Source organism: Mobula birostris, chromosome 4 (genome assembly GCF_030028105.1).
Source record: "Mobula birostris isolate sMobBir1 chromosome 4, sMobBir1.hap1, whole genome shotgun sequence".
NCBI lineage: Eukaryota > Metazoa > Chordata > Chondrichthyes > Myliobatiformes > Myliobatidae > Mobula > Mobula birostris.
Genome location: NC_092373.1, coordinates 169,386,233 through 169,404,712, shown reverse-complemented (window position 1 = coordinate 169,404,712; position 18,480 = coordinate 169,386,233). Strand labels below are relative to the sequence as shown.

At 41.0% G+C, this 18,480-nt stretch overlaps 1 protein-coding gene across 1 annotated transcript in view; it reads right to left on the bottom strand.

Annotated features, from left to right (window-relative positions):
• The window catches only part of grid2 (glutamate receptor, ionotropic, delta 2), a 1,194,553-nt gene that overhangs the window by 8,136 nt on the left and 1,167,937 nt on the right, over positions 1–18,480 (bottom strand). The window contains exon 15 of the mRNA XM_072257001.1: positions 9,021–9,261. Coding sequence (XP_072113102.1) covers positions 9,021–9,261 — 241 coding nt within the window. The remainder of the gene's footprint in view (positions 1–9,020; positions 9,262–18,480) is intronic.

The following is an 18,480-nucleotide window of genomic DNA, read 5'->3' as shown; positions in this document are numbered from 1 at the left end:
ATGAAACTGATTGCTTAACTCAATATTAAGAGTAAAATTATTACCATAGACTATAAGAAATTGGAGCAGGATTAAGCCACTCAGCCCATCGATTCTACTCAGCTATTCCATCATGACTGATTTATTATCCCGCTCAACCCCATTCTTCTGCCTTCTCCCGGTAACCTTTGATGCCCTAACCAAGAAACAATCAACCTCTGCTTTAAATATTCTCAATCACTTGGCCATTTGTGGCAATGATTTCCAAAAATTCACTGCCTCTGTCGAAAGAAATTACTTTTCACCTCTGTTCTAAATGGACATTCCTCTATTCCGAGGCTGTGCCCTCTTGTTCTAGACTCATCCACTATAGGAAACATCCTCTCCACATCCACTGATCTATGTCCTTTAATATTCGATAGGTTTCAATGAGATTTCCCCTCATATTTTCTAAGCTCCAGCGAGTACAGTCCCAAAGCCATCAAATGCTCCTCATACTTTAACCCTTTCATTCCCAAAATGATTCTCGAGACACACACACAAAATGATGGAGGAACTTAGCAGGCCAGGAAGCATCTACGGAAAGAAGTACTTTTTTCTCCAGTCCTGCTGAAAGGTTTCAGCCTGAAACATCGACTGTATTTTTTTCCAGTTTTAGTATCACATCCTTGCTCTTATATTCTAGTCCTCTTGAAATGAATGCTAACATTGCATTTGTCTTTCTTATCACTGACTCAAGCTGCAAGTTAACCTCTGAATTTTGAATTTTCTCCTCATTTGGAAAATAGTCTATTGTTCTATTCCTTCTACCAAAGTGCATGACCATACAGTTCCCTACACTATATTCCATCTGTCACTTTGCCCATTCTCCCAATGTCTCCAAGTCCTCTTGCAGATTCCCTACTTCCTCAACACCACCTCCCCTTCCAGCTATCTTTGTATCATCTGTATATTTGACCACAAAGCTATCAATTCTCTCTCTGACACAGTGGTATCAAGTAAACAACCGTTCCCTCAATGTCGCAAAACAAAGGAGCTGGTTGTGGATTACAAGAGGAATGGAGACAGGTTAACCCCTATTGACATCAATGGCTCTGGGGTTGAGAAGGTAAACAGCTTTAAGTTCCTCGGCATCCACATCACTGAGGACCTCAAATGGTCTGTACACACCAGCTATGTGGTGGAAAATGCACAACAGCGCCTCTTTAACCTCAGATGGTTGAAGAAGTTTGGTATGACCCCCCAGATCCTAAGAACTTTATACAGGGGCATTATTAGGAGCATCCTGACTGGCTGTAACATTGCCTGGTATGGGAATTGTACTTCCTAATCGCAGGACTCTGCAAAGAGTGGTGCGGACAGCCCAGCGCATCTGTAGTTGTGAACCTCCCATGATTCAGGTCATTTAACAGGTGTGTGAAAAGAGCCTGTAGGATCACTGGGGACCCAAGTTACCTCAACAGCAATCTATTCCAGCTGCTATCATCTGGGGAATGGTACCACAGTACAAAACCCAGGACCAACAGGCTCTGGGACAGCTTCTTCCACCAGGCCATCAGACTGATGAACTCATGTTGATTTGAGTGTACTCTATGTTACATTGAGCTGTTCTATTTATTATAAATTACTATGATTGCACATTGCACATTTAGACGGAGATGTAACGTAAAAATTTTTACTCCTTATGTATGTGAAGGATGTAAGAAATAAAGTCAATTCAATTCCGTCATCCAAATCATTAACATATCGTGTAAAAAGAAGTAGACCCAATACTGGCCCCTGTGGAACACCAATTGTCACTGGCTGCCAACCAGAACAGGCTCACATTATTCAGAATCTTTGCCTTCTGCCAATCAGCCAATCTTCCATCTATACCAGTATCTTTCCTGTAATACCTTGGGCTGTTATCTTGTTAAGCAGCCTCATGGGTGGCACCTTGTCAAAGGCCTTCTGAAATTTCAAGTACAAAACAGCCACTCACGCTCTATCTATCCTGTCTGTTATTTCCTCAAAGAATTCCAACAGATCTGTCAGATAAGATTTCCCCTTAAGGAAACCATGCTGACTTTGGCTACATTATCATGTACCTCGAAGTTCTCCGAAATTTCATCCTTACTAATGGACACCAACATTTTCCCAATCAGTGAAGTTAGGCTAACTGGCCTATTAATTTCCTCTCTCATGCCTGCATTATCCCCTTTACTCCATTGTAAGTACTGATACATCTGACTTTATCTTCTCCCTCACAAATTGCAGAGTGAATTCTATCATATTATGATCACTGCCTCCCAAGGGCTCCTTTACCATAAGCACACTAATCAAATCTGGTTCATTACTCAACACCCAATCCAGAATTGCCTTTCCCCTAGTAGGCCCAGCCACCAGCTGCTCTAAAAAGCCATCTCATCTCATAGGCATGCTGCGCATTTCCCCCCCTGGGATCCAGCACCAAACCAACCTGATTTTCCCAAGCTAACTGCCTATTGAAATCCATCATGACTGTCGTAACATTGCCTTTATTACATGCCTTTTCTATTTTCCATTGAAACTTATATCCCACATCCTGGCTACTGTTTGGGGGCCTGTATATAACTCCCATCAGGGCTTTTTTTTTATCCTTGTAGTTTTTTAACTCTACCCAAAAGGATTCTGCATCTTCTGATCCTTTTTCTAAGCATTTGCTTTCAATTTTTTGTTTAACCACAGAGCCACACTATCTGCCTAACCACCTGCTCTTTCAATACAATGTACATCCTTGGATGTTAAGCTCCCAACTATGATCTTCTTTCAGCCATGTCTAAGTGATGTGCACAATGCCATACCTGCCAATCTAACTGCATAACATTTCGTCTGCCTTACTCCGTATATTGCGTGTTAACTTATGTTTGAGTGAACAGTTTAATTTAATAACTTGTGACCATGACTGTTGCAATTTAGTTTTACCCACTGACACAGTTCCCTCACTTTCCATTGGCTGTTCCCTGATATCTCCCTGTCAAAATTGTCTAGCTGGTTGACAAGTATCAGCACAACATTCTAAAATGTAACTGGAACAGCCCATATGGCTTAACAATGTCAAACTGGTTGGATTAGTAGGAAATACATGCAGGGACTACTTAATTAGGTACATCCTGTGAACAATAAAGTGGCCACTGAGTGTATGTCCATGGCCTTCTGCTACTATAGGCCATGCATTTCAAGGTCCGATGTGACGAGCATTCAGAGATGCTCTTCTGCACACTACTGTTGTAATGTGTGGTTATTTGAGTTACTCTCACCTTCCTGTCAGCTTGAACCAGTCTGGCTATTCTCCTCTGACCTCTCTCATTAACAAAGTGTTTTCACCCACAGAACTGCCATTTACTGGATGTTTTTTTTTGTTTTTCATATCATTCTCTGTAAACTTTAGAAACTTTTGTGTGTAAAAATCCCAGGAGATCCACAGTTTCTGAGATACTCAAAACACCCTGTCTGGCACCAGGGTCAAAGTCACATAGGTCACATTTCTTCCCCAGTCAGATGTTTGGTTTGAACAACAAGTGAACCTCTTGACCATGCCTGCATGTTTTTATGCATTGAGTTTCTGCCACATGATTGGCTGATTAGATATTTGCATTAATAAGAAGGTGTATGGGTGTACCTACAAAGTAGGCCACTATGTGTATTTTTATGTATTGCAACGTGGCACGTAATTTGATCATCTCATATTTACTGAAAGAATGTAAAGCATCTCAAGGGGACAAGTCATCCTTATTTTTCATGTTAATCATCAACTCCTCAACCTCATCCCCTTTACAAATCTTCAACTGTGAGATCTGGTTTGATGTACTTGGCTCGTGTTCTCTCATGTTTTGATACAGATGTAACTGAGCTTGGAAAATAATGAATGTATTCCATAGGGTTGAGTTTGAAATGTAATTCCAATAGTGAGGAAATTCCCCATGAAGTGGTTCTTGGCACTTAGGAGCAGGCTATCCAGAAATTAATTCATGAGGCACTTTTTCATTGAAAGCTGTCTTTCTCCCAGAAGGCTAGTAGGTTGCTGGACCTACTGATATGTTCAAAGCTGAGCTGGATCCATCTTTGAAGAAAAAATATGGAGAAAAAAATGAGTGAATGGAGCTTGGAACAGATTCATTGACAACAGGAACAATGGGCTGAATGGCCTCATCATGCTCTAGTAGTAGATGAAGAGAGTGCTTGACAGTTGAATACTGTCACCCAGTCTTTGGTCTCCGCTTTCTTTGAGCAGATACTCTTCCCCTGCAGGAAACAGGAAATTTGGAAACTTGTCTTTTATATTAATACCAGGGGCAATCCTTTTGCTCATAATGTATCTGTAGAATCCCATAGGATTCTCCTTCACCTTGTCTACTACAGCACTCTCATGCCTACTTTTAGCCCTCCTGATTTTTTCCTTAAGTGTTCACTTGCATTTCTTATACTACGCAAGTACCTCATTTGTTCTAACCTGCCTATATCTGCCTCCTTTTTTCACTTCACTAGAGCCTCTATATCTCTTGAAAACCAAGGTTCCTTCAACCTATTATTGTTATGTTTTATTCTGACAAGCACATACATGCTTGTACTCTCTAAATGTCACTTTTGAAGGCCTCCCACTTACCGAGAACACCTTTGCCAGAAACCACCTTGTCCCAATTCACACTTGCCAGATCCTTTCTGATACCATCAAAATTGGCCTCTGTCCAATTTAGAATCTCAACCTGTGGACCAGACATATCTTTTTCCTTATTTACTTTGAAACTAATAGCATTATGATCACTAGATGCAAAGTGTTCCCCTACACAAACTTCTGTCACCTGTCCTGTCTCATTCCCGAGTAGGAGATCAAGTATCACACACTCTCTCATTGGGGTTTCTATGTACTGATAAAGGAAACTTTCCTGAACACATTTGACAAACTCTATCCCATCTAGAGTCTTACAGTATGGAAGTTCTATTCAATATGTGGGAAGTTAAAATCACGTACTATTACGCGTCACATGCCGGTGATAATAAACCTGATTCTGCTTCTGATTGTGTTTCTTGCAACAGCCTGCGATCGTTTTATAGATCTGTTGCTCTAAATCCCTTGGATTGTTGGGTGGTCTATAATATAGCCCCAATAATGTGGTCATAACTTATTCCTCAGTTCCACCCATAAAGCCTCACAAGGTGAATTCTCTAGTCTGCTCTGACTGAACACTACCATGATTACACTTTCCCTGACTAGTGACGCCACCTCTTCCCCTTTAATCTTTTTCCCTCCCTCCCACTCCATTGTGTCTAAAATAATGGAACCCTGGAATATTGAGCTGCCAGTCCTGCCCTTCCTGCAACCAAAACTCACTAATGCTTACAATATCATAATTCCATGTGTTGATCCATGCCTTGAGCTCACCTGCCTTTTCTACAATGTTTCTTGCATTGAAATATATGCAGCTCAGAATATTAATCACAGCATGAGCGACTAATGAGTGACCAATCATATTGAGGCAATCTGACTTGAGTTCAGTTAAGTATAATAGTTGGGAATTTATGTGTATTTATATGATATGGCAGTCAAATTATCTTGTTTTATATTTGAATACACATTCTGTGTTCAGCAATGTTTTGAAAACTGCAATAGTTTATTGCAACCAACAGTAGGTCATTTAATGATTTGTACACATAGAATATAAAGCACAAAAATAGGCCAATTGTTCCAACCTATGCTCAGCTGGAGCTTCCTCCTGGATTCAAGAAAGGTGATGCTGTTTTGAGATCAAGTGTTTTGAAAGACCTATACAATGCCCTGCTTAAATATCCTTTCATTCTAACCTCTATCAGCCATTCACAGATGCTTTTTAGTATCAAATGATTCGACTTACGTCAGGACTTCTGACGGGTAGATTAATTGAAATTGCTTTCCTTTGGCAATTAAGTTGAGCTCGAACTTAGACCAATTAATCATTGATTATGGACAAAATAATCAAGTAAATTTGATAGAATGGTCAGAGGCACAAGAAATCAATCATAAATCATCAAGAACCTCTACAATTCCCACACCATTTAGACTGGTAAGGTATCACTGTTATTTCATTATCATGGGGTCTTAAATCCTAGAACTGCTTCTTCATTAACACTGTGGGGCCATCCTCACTACATTGGATGGTAGCTCATCCTCTTCTTCTTAAGCACAATTAGGAAAAGGCAATAAATGGGGACACAGGATTGTAGATACTGGAATCTGAAGCAACACACAAGATGTTGGAGAAATTCAGCAGAAATAGGCAGCATCTGTTGAAAGAAATGGATGGTTAATGTTTCAGTTCGAGTCCCTTCATCTGGACAGAGATAGAAAGGGGATGGCCAGTATAAAGATGTGAAGGGAAGGGGTGCAGCAAGAGCTGATAAGTGATAACTGAGGAGGGCGACTGTCAGATTGAGGTGGGATGGGTAGAAATAACTACAGAGGCTGGGAGGTGGAGGCAAGCAAGAGCTGCAGGTGACAGAATCTGACAGGGAAGGGAGCATAGAACCAATTAAGGGAGGTAGGGTGGGGAGATGGAAAGAGTAAGGGGAGGGGAACCAGTGGAAGAAGTGCGTGAGTGATGGGCTAATGATGGAGAAGGGGAAGGAAACAGCAGATAGGTTGGGTGCAGGATAATGTCATCATTGGCTCTGTCATCAATGGTTATATGCAATTAAGAAAATGAGAAGTAGTGATTTCACTATTTGCAGAGAACCCAAAATTTGGTGTGGATACCTTATCTCAATCTTCTATCTCCCCACTTCCTAGTTTTAAAGAAAAGTTTGGGCATCTGTTCGTGAATAGAACTATATTTCACCATTGTGGCCTACCAGACCTTCTCCAGAGATCTGTCTCTTTCCATAGTAGATCATATTTGATAGGTTACCTCATGTACCCTCTAGAACCCAGACCCTTCACTGCATGGTCCCAGAGTGCAGTATTATCCCTCCCCCAAGTACACATAAACCACATCCCCCCACCTATTGATTCTGATTACCAGATACCTACCAAATTGTAGACCTTGTTCTCCATCCCACTGTGTAGAAACGGCTTTAAAATGGTAAAGGATAACAATTAAATCCATAAAGAAATGTTTATAAAATAAAGACTTTAATTCAAGATTTTTAAAGTAAATGATCAGTGTTCATGGACTAGCCTACAAATTGTAATGCAAATCCAATAACATAAAAACTTGTGTCAATATAAATCACTTTGCCACATTGATTTGAACCAGCATAGTTCTCTGATTACTGTGCCCTGGGCCACAGGAATTTGGCTAGCTTCTTGGAACAGGCGTTATAAATTCCTATGTCAACATTTTGAATAGCTGTACAAGGATGCATCACATTGCCTTTACAGACCAACCCACAGCCATGCAATGCAGTGGTGTTGTATTATGCCAAAATTTCCACACTTTAAATCCATAAATTGTAAGGTAACTTCAATATTCTCCTTTCCCGCTCCTCATTTTCTTACAATTTGATGAGATGTATTAATGCAAACTCAAAACTTTTGTATAAAAATAGGGACTAATACTGTTTATTATATTAAATATGATGTAGCAAAAGCTTCTTTGACAGGTGCTAGTTAATCAAATATGTTGGTTAACATATCATATACGTATACACCTCCAGCTGCCATCCTCCACCGGTCTGTCTGCTTGAACACTTCCTCTCAGATGTGGGCTACTTGATGTAGCTTAGTTAGTAAAGTGCTGGATAAGTAAATTTTTGTTTTGCTGCAATAGCTACTTACACTGCAGTTTTGAAATATGGTTTCATTGAATTTTGAAAATGTGCCACCAATCTCACATGATTGGTGTTCCTGACCAGTCATGTCCTGCTTACAGGTTGACCTTTCCTCCATGAGCATTGATCCAGATATCTCCCTCTTTACGTAATACCAATTCCCTATGGAGAACAACCAAATGGATTCACTTGCTCACACTGTGAGTGGAAATTCTCCAGTAACACTAGTGAAATCTTCATGTCTAATTTGTCTTGTAATTTGGGATGGTTATTCTCATGGCAAGATTAATTTTAAAACTATCTTCTTCAAGCTTCTTTCTGGGCAGCTAACTCTGTAATCCCCATCCAGCTCCCAATCAACCCTTGAGAATTCCATACACCACTAACTCTGGTACATCCCTTACTTGTTGCCCCAATAATGGTGGCCATACCTTCAGCAGGCTCCCTCTGGAGCTCCTTTCCTAAAATCCTGTCCTTTCTGACCCTCCTTTAAGTCTACCTCCTGACCAAGGGCATGATCATCTATCCTCAGGCGACCTCGGTAAGAAATTTTAATGGGCAGCTTTATTAACTTTAAATCGTTAGATGGAATTGTTTGATATATCTGCCATTTTGGTGATGTGATAACGAAGTGTGAGGAGGTCACAGGACGGATCAGTATGTCTAGAGATGTATGTTGTAAGGAATAGAAGTAGGAGTAGGCAATTTGTCCCTCATGCCTGCTTTTACACAATAGAATCTATTGAATGGTTTTTCACCCACGGAACATTTCCCTGCACTAACTCTGTATTATTTCATATCTATTAACCTCTCTCTTAAATTTAATCAGCAAATAACCCTCCACAGCCCTCTTGATAGAGAATTCCAATGATCTATTCCCCCCTGGGTGAAAACATTTCTCCCCATCTCTGCCCTGAATGGTTGGTGCTTTATTTTGAATTTCTGACCTCTGGTTTTACACAACTAAGTCAAGAGAAACATCTGGCACTTCAAATCCTGGAAGTACTTTCTATGTTTCAATGAAACCACCTCTCATTCATCGAAGAGAATACCTTAGTACTTTTTAAAATCTGGCCCCAATTGTGTTCAATTTGTCCCTCTGTTCACCTTGGCATTCCTTGCTACAAGCACACTACGAGGGAAACTGCCTATAACCACAGGCTTCAGATGCCCAAGCCATATGGTCTGATGCCTAGATATGGATTCTTTGCATGGGGACAGACTGCTGATAACCCATCACTGTAAGAATATGGTGACAACTACAGGAATTAGGAATTTACCTCCTTGGATGGGACACGAGATCCCTTCCGCCTGTTCCACCAGTTCTCCACGATCGCTATGAGGCAGGCCAAGATTATTCCAGCTGCCAGAACACAGAAGACACCGGCGAAGCTAGCCAGGTCAAGTGCACTGCCTTTCTGCTGGGCTCTGTTTGGGGAGGAGATGTCACACTGGGCTGTCTTTGGCCACCACTTGTGCTTCAGGATGTCAAGGTCTCCATGTTGCAGAAGCTCCAGGATCCTAGGATGAAAGACGAACAGTGATCACCAGAAAATTTGTGGACGTAAATTATTCTTTTGATTTCCAAAAAACAACTACATGCCTCCAAACCCTCCAGGTAGCTGTTTGACACAGCAATAAACATGTGTGGGTTTACATTAGTGTGTATATTGTAAATATGTTCATCTATAAAACATATCATCAGCATACACACACAAAATGCTGGAAGAACTCAGCAGGCCAGGCAGCATCTATGGAAAAGAGTACAGTCGACGTTTCAGGCCGAGACCTTTCAGCAGGGCTGGAGGAAAAAAAAAGATGAGGAGTCGATTTAAAAGGTGTGGGGAGGGGAGGGAGAAACAGAAGGTGATAGGTGAAACTGGGAGGGGCAGGGTTGAAATAAAGAGCTGGAAAGTTGATTGGTGAAAGAGATAGTGTTGGAGAAGGGGGAATCTAATAGGAGAGGACAGAAGGCCATGGAAAGTGGGGGGGGGGGGGGGGGAGGAGTACCAGAGGGTGGCGATGGGCAGGCAAGGAACTAAGGTGAGAGAGGAAAAAAGGGATGGGGAATGGTGGGGGGGGCATTACCGGAAGCTTGAGAAATCAATGTTCATGCCCTCAGTTTGGAGGCTACACAGATGGAATATAAGGTGTTGTTCCTCCTACCTGTGTGTGGCCTCATCACGACAGTAGAGGATTGCCTACACGATTGAGAAGAATGGGGGGGAGTGACCTCATTGAAACCTATCAAACGTTGAAATTGTTCAATGGAATGGATGTGGGGAGGATGTTTCTTATGGTGGGGGAGTCTAAGACCAGAGAACACAGCCTCAGAATAGAGGTGTGTCCTTTTAGAATGGAGATGAGAAGGTACTTTGAACATGTTTACTCTGGAGAACTTTCACAAATTATGCCTTGAAGTCATCATTGTTGTGCTAAAAAGGGATTGTACATTTGCAAATGAGCATATTATATCCAATATATATGTAATTCACATATATATTTCAATATAACTAAACAAAGCCCCATTTCCATAGCATCCTTCACATTCCTTTCAGGGTGCCCCCTATTTATATTTCAGGCAACAAACTTGGTGCATGTGTTTCACTGTAATGGAGTAAATGTGGCAGATAAAATTTTCACATAGTAATCTCCCACGCAGAGCAATGCACAAGTGACCAAATATTTTGTTTTTCTGATGTTGACTGAGGGATAAACAATGTATGGGAGATCAGACAAACTTACTGGCTCTTCTTCTAAATTATCCTCTTATGTCAGCCTGAGGGAGAAAAAAGCTTTTGCATTTCTTCTAATGTGTGAGATCTCTGACAGTGTTGTGCAATCGTCTTAAATTATACCAGGGGTGCTTTGATTCAGAAGTGAAGGAATTGTCAAATGAGTCACAGCTGACATGATGGTGTGTGTGTGTGTGTGTGTGTGTTCATGTATAGATGTCTGTGCATGCACATTCATATGTGTGTAATCATGCATGTGAGTATGTGTTTGTGTGCATGAATGAAGAAACTACAGATGTATGAAGAAACTATAGGCAGTGATGCAGTCTGTGCATTTGTATGTGTAGTTATGTAAATGCACATTTACATGCACATGACATATGTGTGCATGTCATGTGTCATTGTATGTGTCTATGTGCAGATACGTATGTGTTTGTGTGTGTGTTGTGTGTGTGTGTGTGTGTGTGTGTGTGTGTGTGTGTGTGTGTGTGTGTGTGTGAATAGCTGCATTTATGTGAAGCATATATTAATTAAATATTCTTCAGAATTGGTTCCATGACAATTTCAATACTGGCTCAGCCTGTCTTGTGTCAAGGTCAGGACTGAGACTCATTGAGCTCCCCAGCCACACTTTTGATGATCTCCACGAGAGGGCAGGCTGTACAAAGAAAGCACAATTTGGAACCAGTCCCATGTCCGACAGCATGGGCTCCTGCCTTTTAAGCAAGAATTAGTCAAATGCATATTTCAGCAAAGATCATAAATGTACTTAGACTTTCATAAAAAAGGTGAATAAAATGCAAGAGGCAGATTCCCAGTTGAAGTGCCAACAATTCTTTCCCCTCTCACTGATGCTGTTCGAGCTGCTGAGATCCTCTGGAACATTGTTTATTGTTGGAATAAATTGCAAATTCCAATAAGAATGGATGAAAAAGACTGTCAAAATCATGCAATGTGACCGGCACATGATATGACTCTTCATCCCAGCTGGCATAATACCATGAGTTTGTAACACAGTTTTCAGATGGTAGCCAGGTAGTCTATTTCAGGCACGTGTGTTGTCCCTATTTTCTGTCCAGAAGTCTGGAACTTTTTGACCTAGAAGGTCCTGGTATCAAACTGCAGCTAGGGGTAAGTGGGCAGGGCAATACTTGAGCTCCCCTCACATCCTTGCAAATGTAGGGACTGAGGTTTGTCGCAATTTATCTCTGCTTTCTTCCCTATCAGTACCCAGGATGGATCCTCCTGCACACCCAACATTACAGCTATTAAAATCTGTTGAATTTCAAAGGGATATAGTTTCAGATAAAGAATTCTTCACTTAAGACCGAACTGAAGTTGAACTTCTCCTCTGAGGGTCGTGAATCTTTGGAATTCTCTGGTCTGATGAGTCTTGGAACTGAGTCATTTCTATTCAGAGGTGGATAGATGTTTGGATAACTAGAGAATTAAAGGATTATGAGGAACACACAGGGAAGTCATGTTGAATCAAAGAGGAGCCACTTTCACCACTTCTTAAGTCTACTGTTGTCTGAGTGGACCACAGAAGTGCTTGCAGATAACCTTTGCAAACAGCTAGGGTAAATGATACAGGCTCTATCCCATGGCTGGGGAATGAAGGACTAGAGGGCTTAAGTTTAAGTGGAAAGGGGAGAGATTTAATTGGGACAATGTTTCACCCAGAGGGTGCTGCATATATGGTATGAGCTGTCAGAAGAACTGGTTGAGGCAGATCCAATAACAAAATTTAAAAGGCAGTTGAACATCTACATGGATAGGAAGGGTTGAGAGTGATGTGGATCAAATGCAGGCAAAGGGTACTGGCTTAGATTGGTACTTTGATTGGCATGAATTGGACAGGAGGGCTTGTTTATGAGCTGCATTACACTGGAACTCTATAACTAACCTTTAAACATGGTTTATATGCCATTTGACATCATGATTGTGATCATCAATAACCTCCACCATCTGGGCCATGCCCTTTTCTCACTACTATCATTGGGCAGGGGTTTATAAGGCTCACGTGCACTCTCTTTGACCATCAGGTTCCTAGACCAGTGTGGATAACCACTAAAAGCAAATCCTATGACCTACAGATTCATTGTCAAGGACTCCTTACAAACATGTTCTCAGAATTACTTTTTTTATTTGCACGGTTTGTCTTCAAGTTCAAACTTAATTGTTGTTCAACCGTGCACATGTATACCGCTCCAGTGACCCTGCCGCTCCTCTGTTCTCTCCCACACGGCCTCTGGCTACTCCTCCCCTGGGTGGCTGCGAGAAGCGATGCCATTGCATGAGGGCTTAGTCCGTGCGACAACCCGAGATCACACAGCTCCTCTCCCGTTGGTCTTGCCAATAAACTAATGAACCAAACTTATAGTATTCTGCATTACCAGTGTCCAACAGGGTTTTGTCACCACAAGAAAATGTTTGAGACACTTGCACCCAGAGAGGCCGCTGTGACTAAGAGCACCACCATCTTAATGGAAGCTTAGCGCATTGTTTGTTTGTCAGCCTCTGTCTGCTTATGTACGGTTTTTCATGAACTCTACTGCATTTCTTTATTTTGCTGTAAATCCCTGAAAAATATGAACCTCAAGGTAACATATATGTACTTTGATAATTAGTTTACTTTGAACTTTGAACTTTTTGACATTACTGTGTTTACCCAGCAACTTCTTGTCACACACAGAGGAAATTCAGAACTCTGGAAATGTTCTGAACCATGCAGAAATTTTTGTCAAGCGGTCAGCAAAAATGGAATTTCTTCCTCACGAACATTTATGTTCACTGTTGGTATTGCCTGTAAAATCACAGAGCTAACCATAAATGCTGCAAATAAAGGTAATCAATGCTTGATTTGTCATATGAAAGAACTTTAAAAGATTTGAATTTCTTGATTAAATCCTCACCATCAACACAGGCTGCATAATTAACTTGGGTAACTGCCAACCAGCTGGTTAATTTCTCCAGAAAACAAGCATACAGCAAAACAAAATGCTCATAAGTCACAATATGCAGCTAAAGCCATGATGTTTTGCTTGTCAAACAATTAGAATTGCTTGTCAATCTGTTAACTCTTGCTTTATATGTCCTCTGTTCTTTTTTTTTTAGGTACACAGGTCTGACGATTAATGTGCATAATTATATGCTCCATTTCAGTGACACAACTATTATGCAGATGCCTATTTTGATATCCAGTGCCATAAAAATGTACCTAGCTGTTTTGGCAATAGAGTCATAGAATTATTATTAGAGTCATTACAGCTTGCTGAGTCCTTGCCAATTCGCGGTAGGGCAATCCATTCCCTTAGCTCTGCAAGTTTATTTCCGATTTCCTTTTGAAATCAAAATCAATTATTATTCCTGTTTCCTCCTCTTTCAAAGACCATAAATTCCATTCATTACTGCTCACTGCTAAAATTATTCTTCTCCACATTCTCTCTCTTTCATCCAAAACTTAAATCTATGTTCCCTTGTCTTGGTACAATCAATTAATTTGAAGAGATTTGATTTTTGCTCCGTTTGTAAACCAGACATAATTTTTCCATCTCTTCCAACCTCCAGCTTCTTCAACTGATCTTATGATTACCACCCACATCCCCCCGCCATCTCTGGGACATTCTAATTGCATCTCTGAGCATTCTTTGAGGGGTTTCCTGAATTGCGGTCTCCAGAACTGGATGCAATAATCTAGCTGTGAGATAATCAGAGCTCTTGCTGTCAATACCCCTATGTACGAGGCTCAACGTCCCACCAATTTTGTTATCTGTATTTACAGAAGAAACGACTACTGCTGTGTATGAGAAACAGTGGTTACATTCAGAAATGGTGAAATGTCAATGATAATGAACGATGGAAGCACAGAGGATAATACACAAGAGATTTCAAATGAAGGAATCTAGAGCAATGACTAAGTCCTGAAGGAACACTGTGGGTCAAGTAGCATCTATGGGAGCAAAGAAATTGTTGATGTTTCAGGTTCTGATGCAGGATTTTGATCTGAAGTGTTGACAACTTTTTTCTTCCCACAGATGCTGTATGTCCCGTTGTGTTCCTCCAGCAGATTGTTCATTGCTGCAGTGAATAATGTGTTTCTAGAGTGTTTTACTCACCACTGAGGTCAAAGGCTTAAAACTAGAGATGATTAAAAAAAAAGACAGGATTGTGTATATAATATGAAGCATTTTGCAGGTGATCGGCCCCTGAATCTCTTGCCACTGTATACTTTATCTCCTATATAGGCCATCAAACCTCTTCATTTTTCTGGTCAAACCTTCTGCTCTCTGGACCTGCCGATCTCCCTGACTTTCAAAGATGGAGTAGGATCAGCATCAGAAGGAAAGAAATGAGCAAAGGGATTAGCATTATTGTCGAATTGTGGTGGGCAGGAGCAGGAAGAGACATTCAGCTTATCTATCTTATAACTAACTCACTCTGTACTTCTTCTCTATCAAAGCACCAAGGTTCCACATATCTTGATAATATGTCTCAGCCCCAACTCTAACCTCTATAACCATACCATTTAAAAGACTGTCTCCTCTCCTCTTTATATCAGCTACCCCCCCCATCTTTAAGTCCAAATAAGGGGTCTTGACCTGAAATATTGACCATCTATTTCCCTCCACATTTGCTGCCTGACCCACTGAGCTCCTCCAGCAGTTGCTTTTTTGCTCCTGCAGTCTCTTGTGTCTCCATACTTTTATGGGGATGTTTTAGTGCACAGATTTGTTGCTTTGCTACTTTTAATACAATTTGATAAAAATTTCCAAATAATTATTTAGAATTAAAATCTCCCCAATGCCTGAGAGATTCCATATGATGATCTTTATTGTTTTTGTTTTGTTTCCATATATGTTCAAAATCATACTGATAAAACCTGTCTTTTTGCAAAGACAACTCAGCAGGCCAGGCAGTATCTATGGAAAAGAGTAAACAGTCTTGGCTCGAAATATTGACTGTTTACTCTTTTCCATAGATGCTGCCTGGTCTGCTGAGTTCCTCCAGCATTGTGTGTGTTGCTTTGGATTTCTAGTATCTGCAGATCTTCTCATTTTTGCCAAGATCTCTCTTTATTTCCTTAACATGGGCATTTGAGGAGCTTCACTTGTAAATCAGAGCCAGTTGTGCCCTTCTCAATTTGGAACGACGGTTCTGAACAATGAAGAAGCAGGTGACTGATGTCTTGCTATGGTGAGATGAAGTAATGTAGGAAGAAACTGATGCGGGCATAAATACCAACATTCTGTGGGGCCAAATTGCCTGTTTTTCTTGCTGCATCTATGTAGTATTTGATAGGGTAATGTTTGTGCTGCCCGATTCTCTCTGATTATAGAATAACATGAGCATTTCATTATCACAGCTGCTCATATACGATTGGTTCCTTAAGGTTGTTATAGCCGGGGTCGTAATGGGGACACGCTCCCACTACCTATTAAATGCTCCCAATGGCGTGTGCCTCAGATAGCCTCTGCCAACCAAGTCCGGCCCCTGGCCTTCACATGTGGCTTAGCTACTAAGCCCAGCGGAACTGTTGCTACTGACAGGAGAATGGGCAAGGGTGGCACCTTAAAAACCAGTCACTTCGGGTAGATGGGGCTCCTCAGCCACCTAGGAGAAGGAAAACTCTGATCTCAAACCTCCACTGCCTTGTGGCTATACCCACTCATAGGGAAGACTTCGGGAGTAAACCCCGAGCTTACTACTTGGGCAACAGCTTGCTCTCCATATCATACTCCCCAGATTTGTGTATCTAGATAGCTAGGACACAATGTCCATAGTGAACTCTGACCTATGGGGGCCCTCACATATATACAACCACTTTATCAATGAGATCAAAGCTGAGTAATAAATGTGTTGGCAAAAAAATGCCTTCTTGTGCCAGCATTATTATGTTCCAAGGAGATTTTGTATCTTAATGATAAAACCATCAACTCAGAATCCAGCCAGAACAGAAATACTTGGTGCATTGTACACTTCAATTGTCTTTCTATTCTTGATATATTACTTGCTATTTTTTTCTCTATTTCAGACTCAATTCTTTTACATGCAGATAGTCAAGACATACTTGGTAAAGTTGGCTGCCAAAATGAGTACAGAGATAGGAACTCTATAATGTATGGCATAGAAAGACTGGTAACAATATAGATCTGTGCGAGTGTCTGCAGACAGGGTACAGAATTTTGAACAAGTATTCTGCAGAGTGTACCAATGTATTCCAGATAAATCTGTGACTGTGTGCTGAATCTGATGAATTCTTCATTAATAAAATTGCTTATTTGATGCATAAATGCAGTCCTGACATGACGTTTCCTCACACACTTAACATGTCAGGCAGTATCTGCGGAGAGAATCTTTAGCCTTTTGTTGCCTTCATCTATCACCTCCCAATCTCTATAGGTATCCCCACTCTTGCCTCCCCCACCTGACTCCATCTGCCAATCAATCCCTCCACGGCTGAATCCACCTATTGCTTGACAGCTCCTGCCTCATCCTTCCCCTCACTTCTCTAGGCTGGTGATTTCCCCTGCGCTCTTTCAGGCCAGGTGACTCAGATTGTCTCAACCTGAAACACGACTGGAGAATTCTCTCCACGTATGCTGCCTGAGTTGTTGAGTTCCTCCAGTTCCTCTATGATTCCAACATCAGCAATCTCTTTCTGTTGCTATATTGTTTTCTCAATTCTTTTTATTTTCATTGCCGGATCAGGGCAAAGTTATTGCTGCTATTGCCCATGTTGGGAACAAAGGGTGGGATTTCTGAATAAAGGGTTGCCAACTGAAGACTAGATGAAAAGGAATTTCTTCTTGGTGAGCACTTTGTCTGTGTGAATCTCCCGAATTCTCCACTCCAGAGAGTTGAGGGAATTAAGTCATTGACTATATTCAAGGCTGAACAGTTATACTTTTGCATTATTAGGGAGGAGGCATGTGGAGTGGAACTGAGGTTGGGAACTGTGCAGCCACAACTACTTGAATGGTGTAGCAGACTTAGGGAGCTACATAGTCTACTGAAAGAATATAGAACATAGAAGAGTACGGTATAAGATCAGGCTCTTTAGCCCACTATGTTAGTGTTAACGATGATGTCAGAGGAAACCAATCCCCTTTGCTTGCACATAGTCCATAATCTCCCCTTTCCCTTCATGTTCATGTGTCTGTCTAGGTTCCTCCTAAACACCACTCTCATATCTACTTCTATCACCATCCCTTCATAATATTCCAGGTGCCGACCATTCCCTGTGTAAATCACTTGTCCTGCACAATAGTCTAAATCTTTCCCACCCATAATATTTGACATTTCTACCCTGGGAATGAGACCCTGACCAGCTATCCTATCTGTGCCTCTCATAATTTTATAAACTCCTGTTCCTTTTGCTTTTATTCTTAACAATCTCACCTCACATTGCTTTCAGTTTTTATTGCACTGAATATCTTGTTTTGCAGTCTTTTTCATTTACTGTCTTGTATGATTTGTTCTCTGTGTATTGTCTGCAGCATTATATCATGTGGTGCTGCTGCAAGCAAGTTTTTTCATTGTACCTGTACCTTATTGTACAATGCACATGACAAAAAAACTCAACTTGACATGAACAGACTCAAAATCAAAGGAGAATCATAGAGTCTTAGATCAGTTCAGTACAACATCAATACAGGATCTTTGACCCAATAAGTCAATGCCAACCATAGTCCCAATATTACTGTTTAAGCCCATTTCCCTCTTCAGATCCCTTTTAAATCTTTCCTCGCTCACCTTAAATCTACCCTGGGGAATAAACTATCACCATCCACCACATTTATGCATCTCATAGTTTAAATCCACCTCTCATTCTCTTACATTCCAAGAAATAAAAACCTAGCCTGGCCAACCTTTCTTTATAACACATGCCCTCCAGTCCTGGCAATATCCTCGTAACCAGCTCTTGCAAGCATTCTTTCTCGTATCTGCATTGATTATTCTACATATTTCTTAAATTTGTGCCCTCTAATTACTGAATTCCACA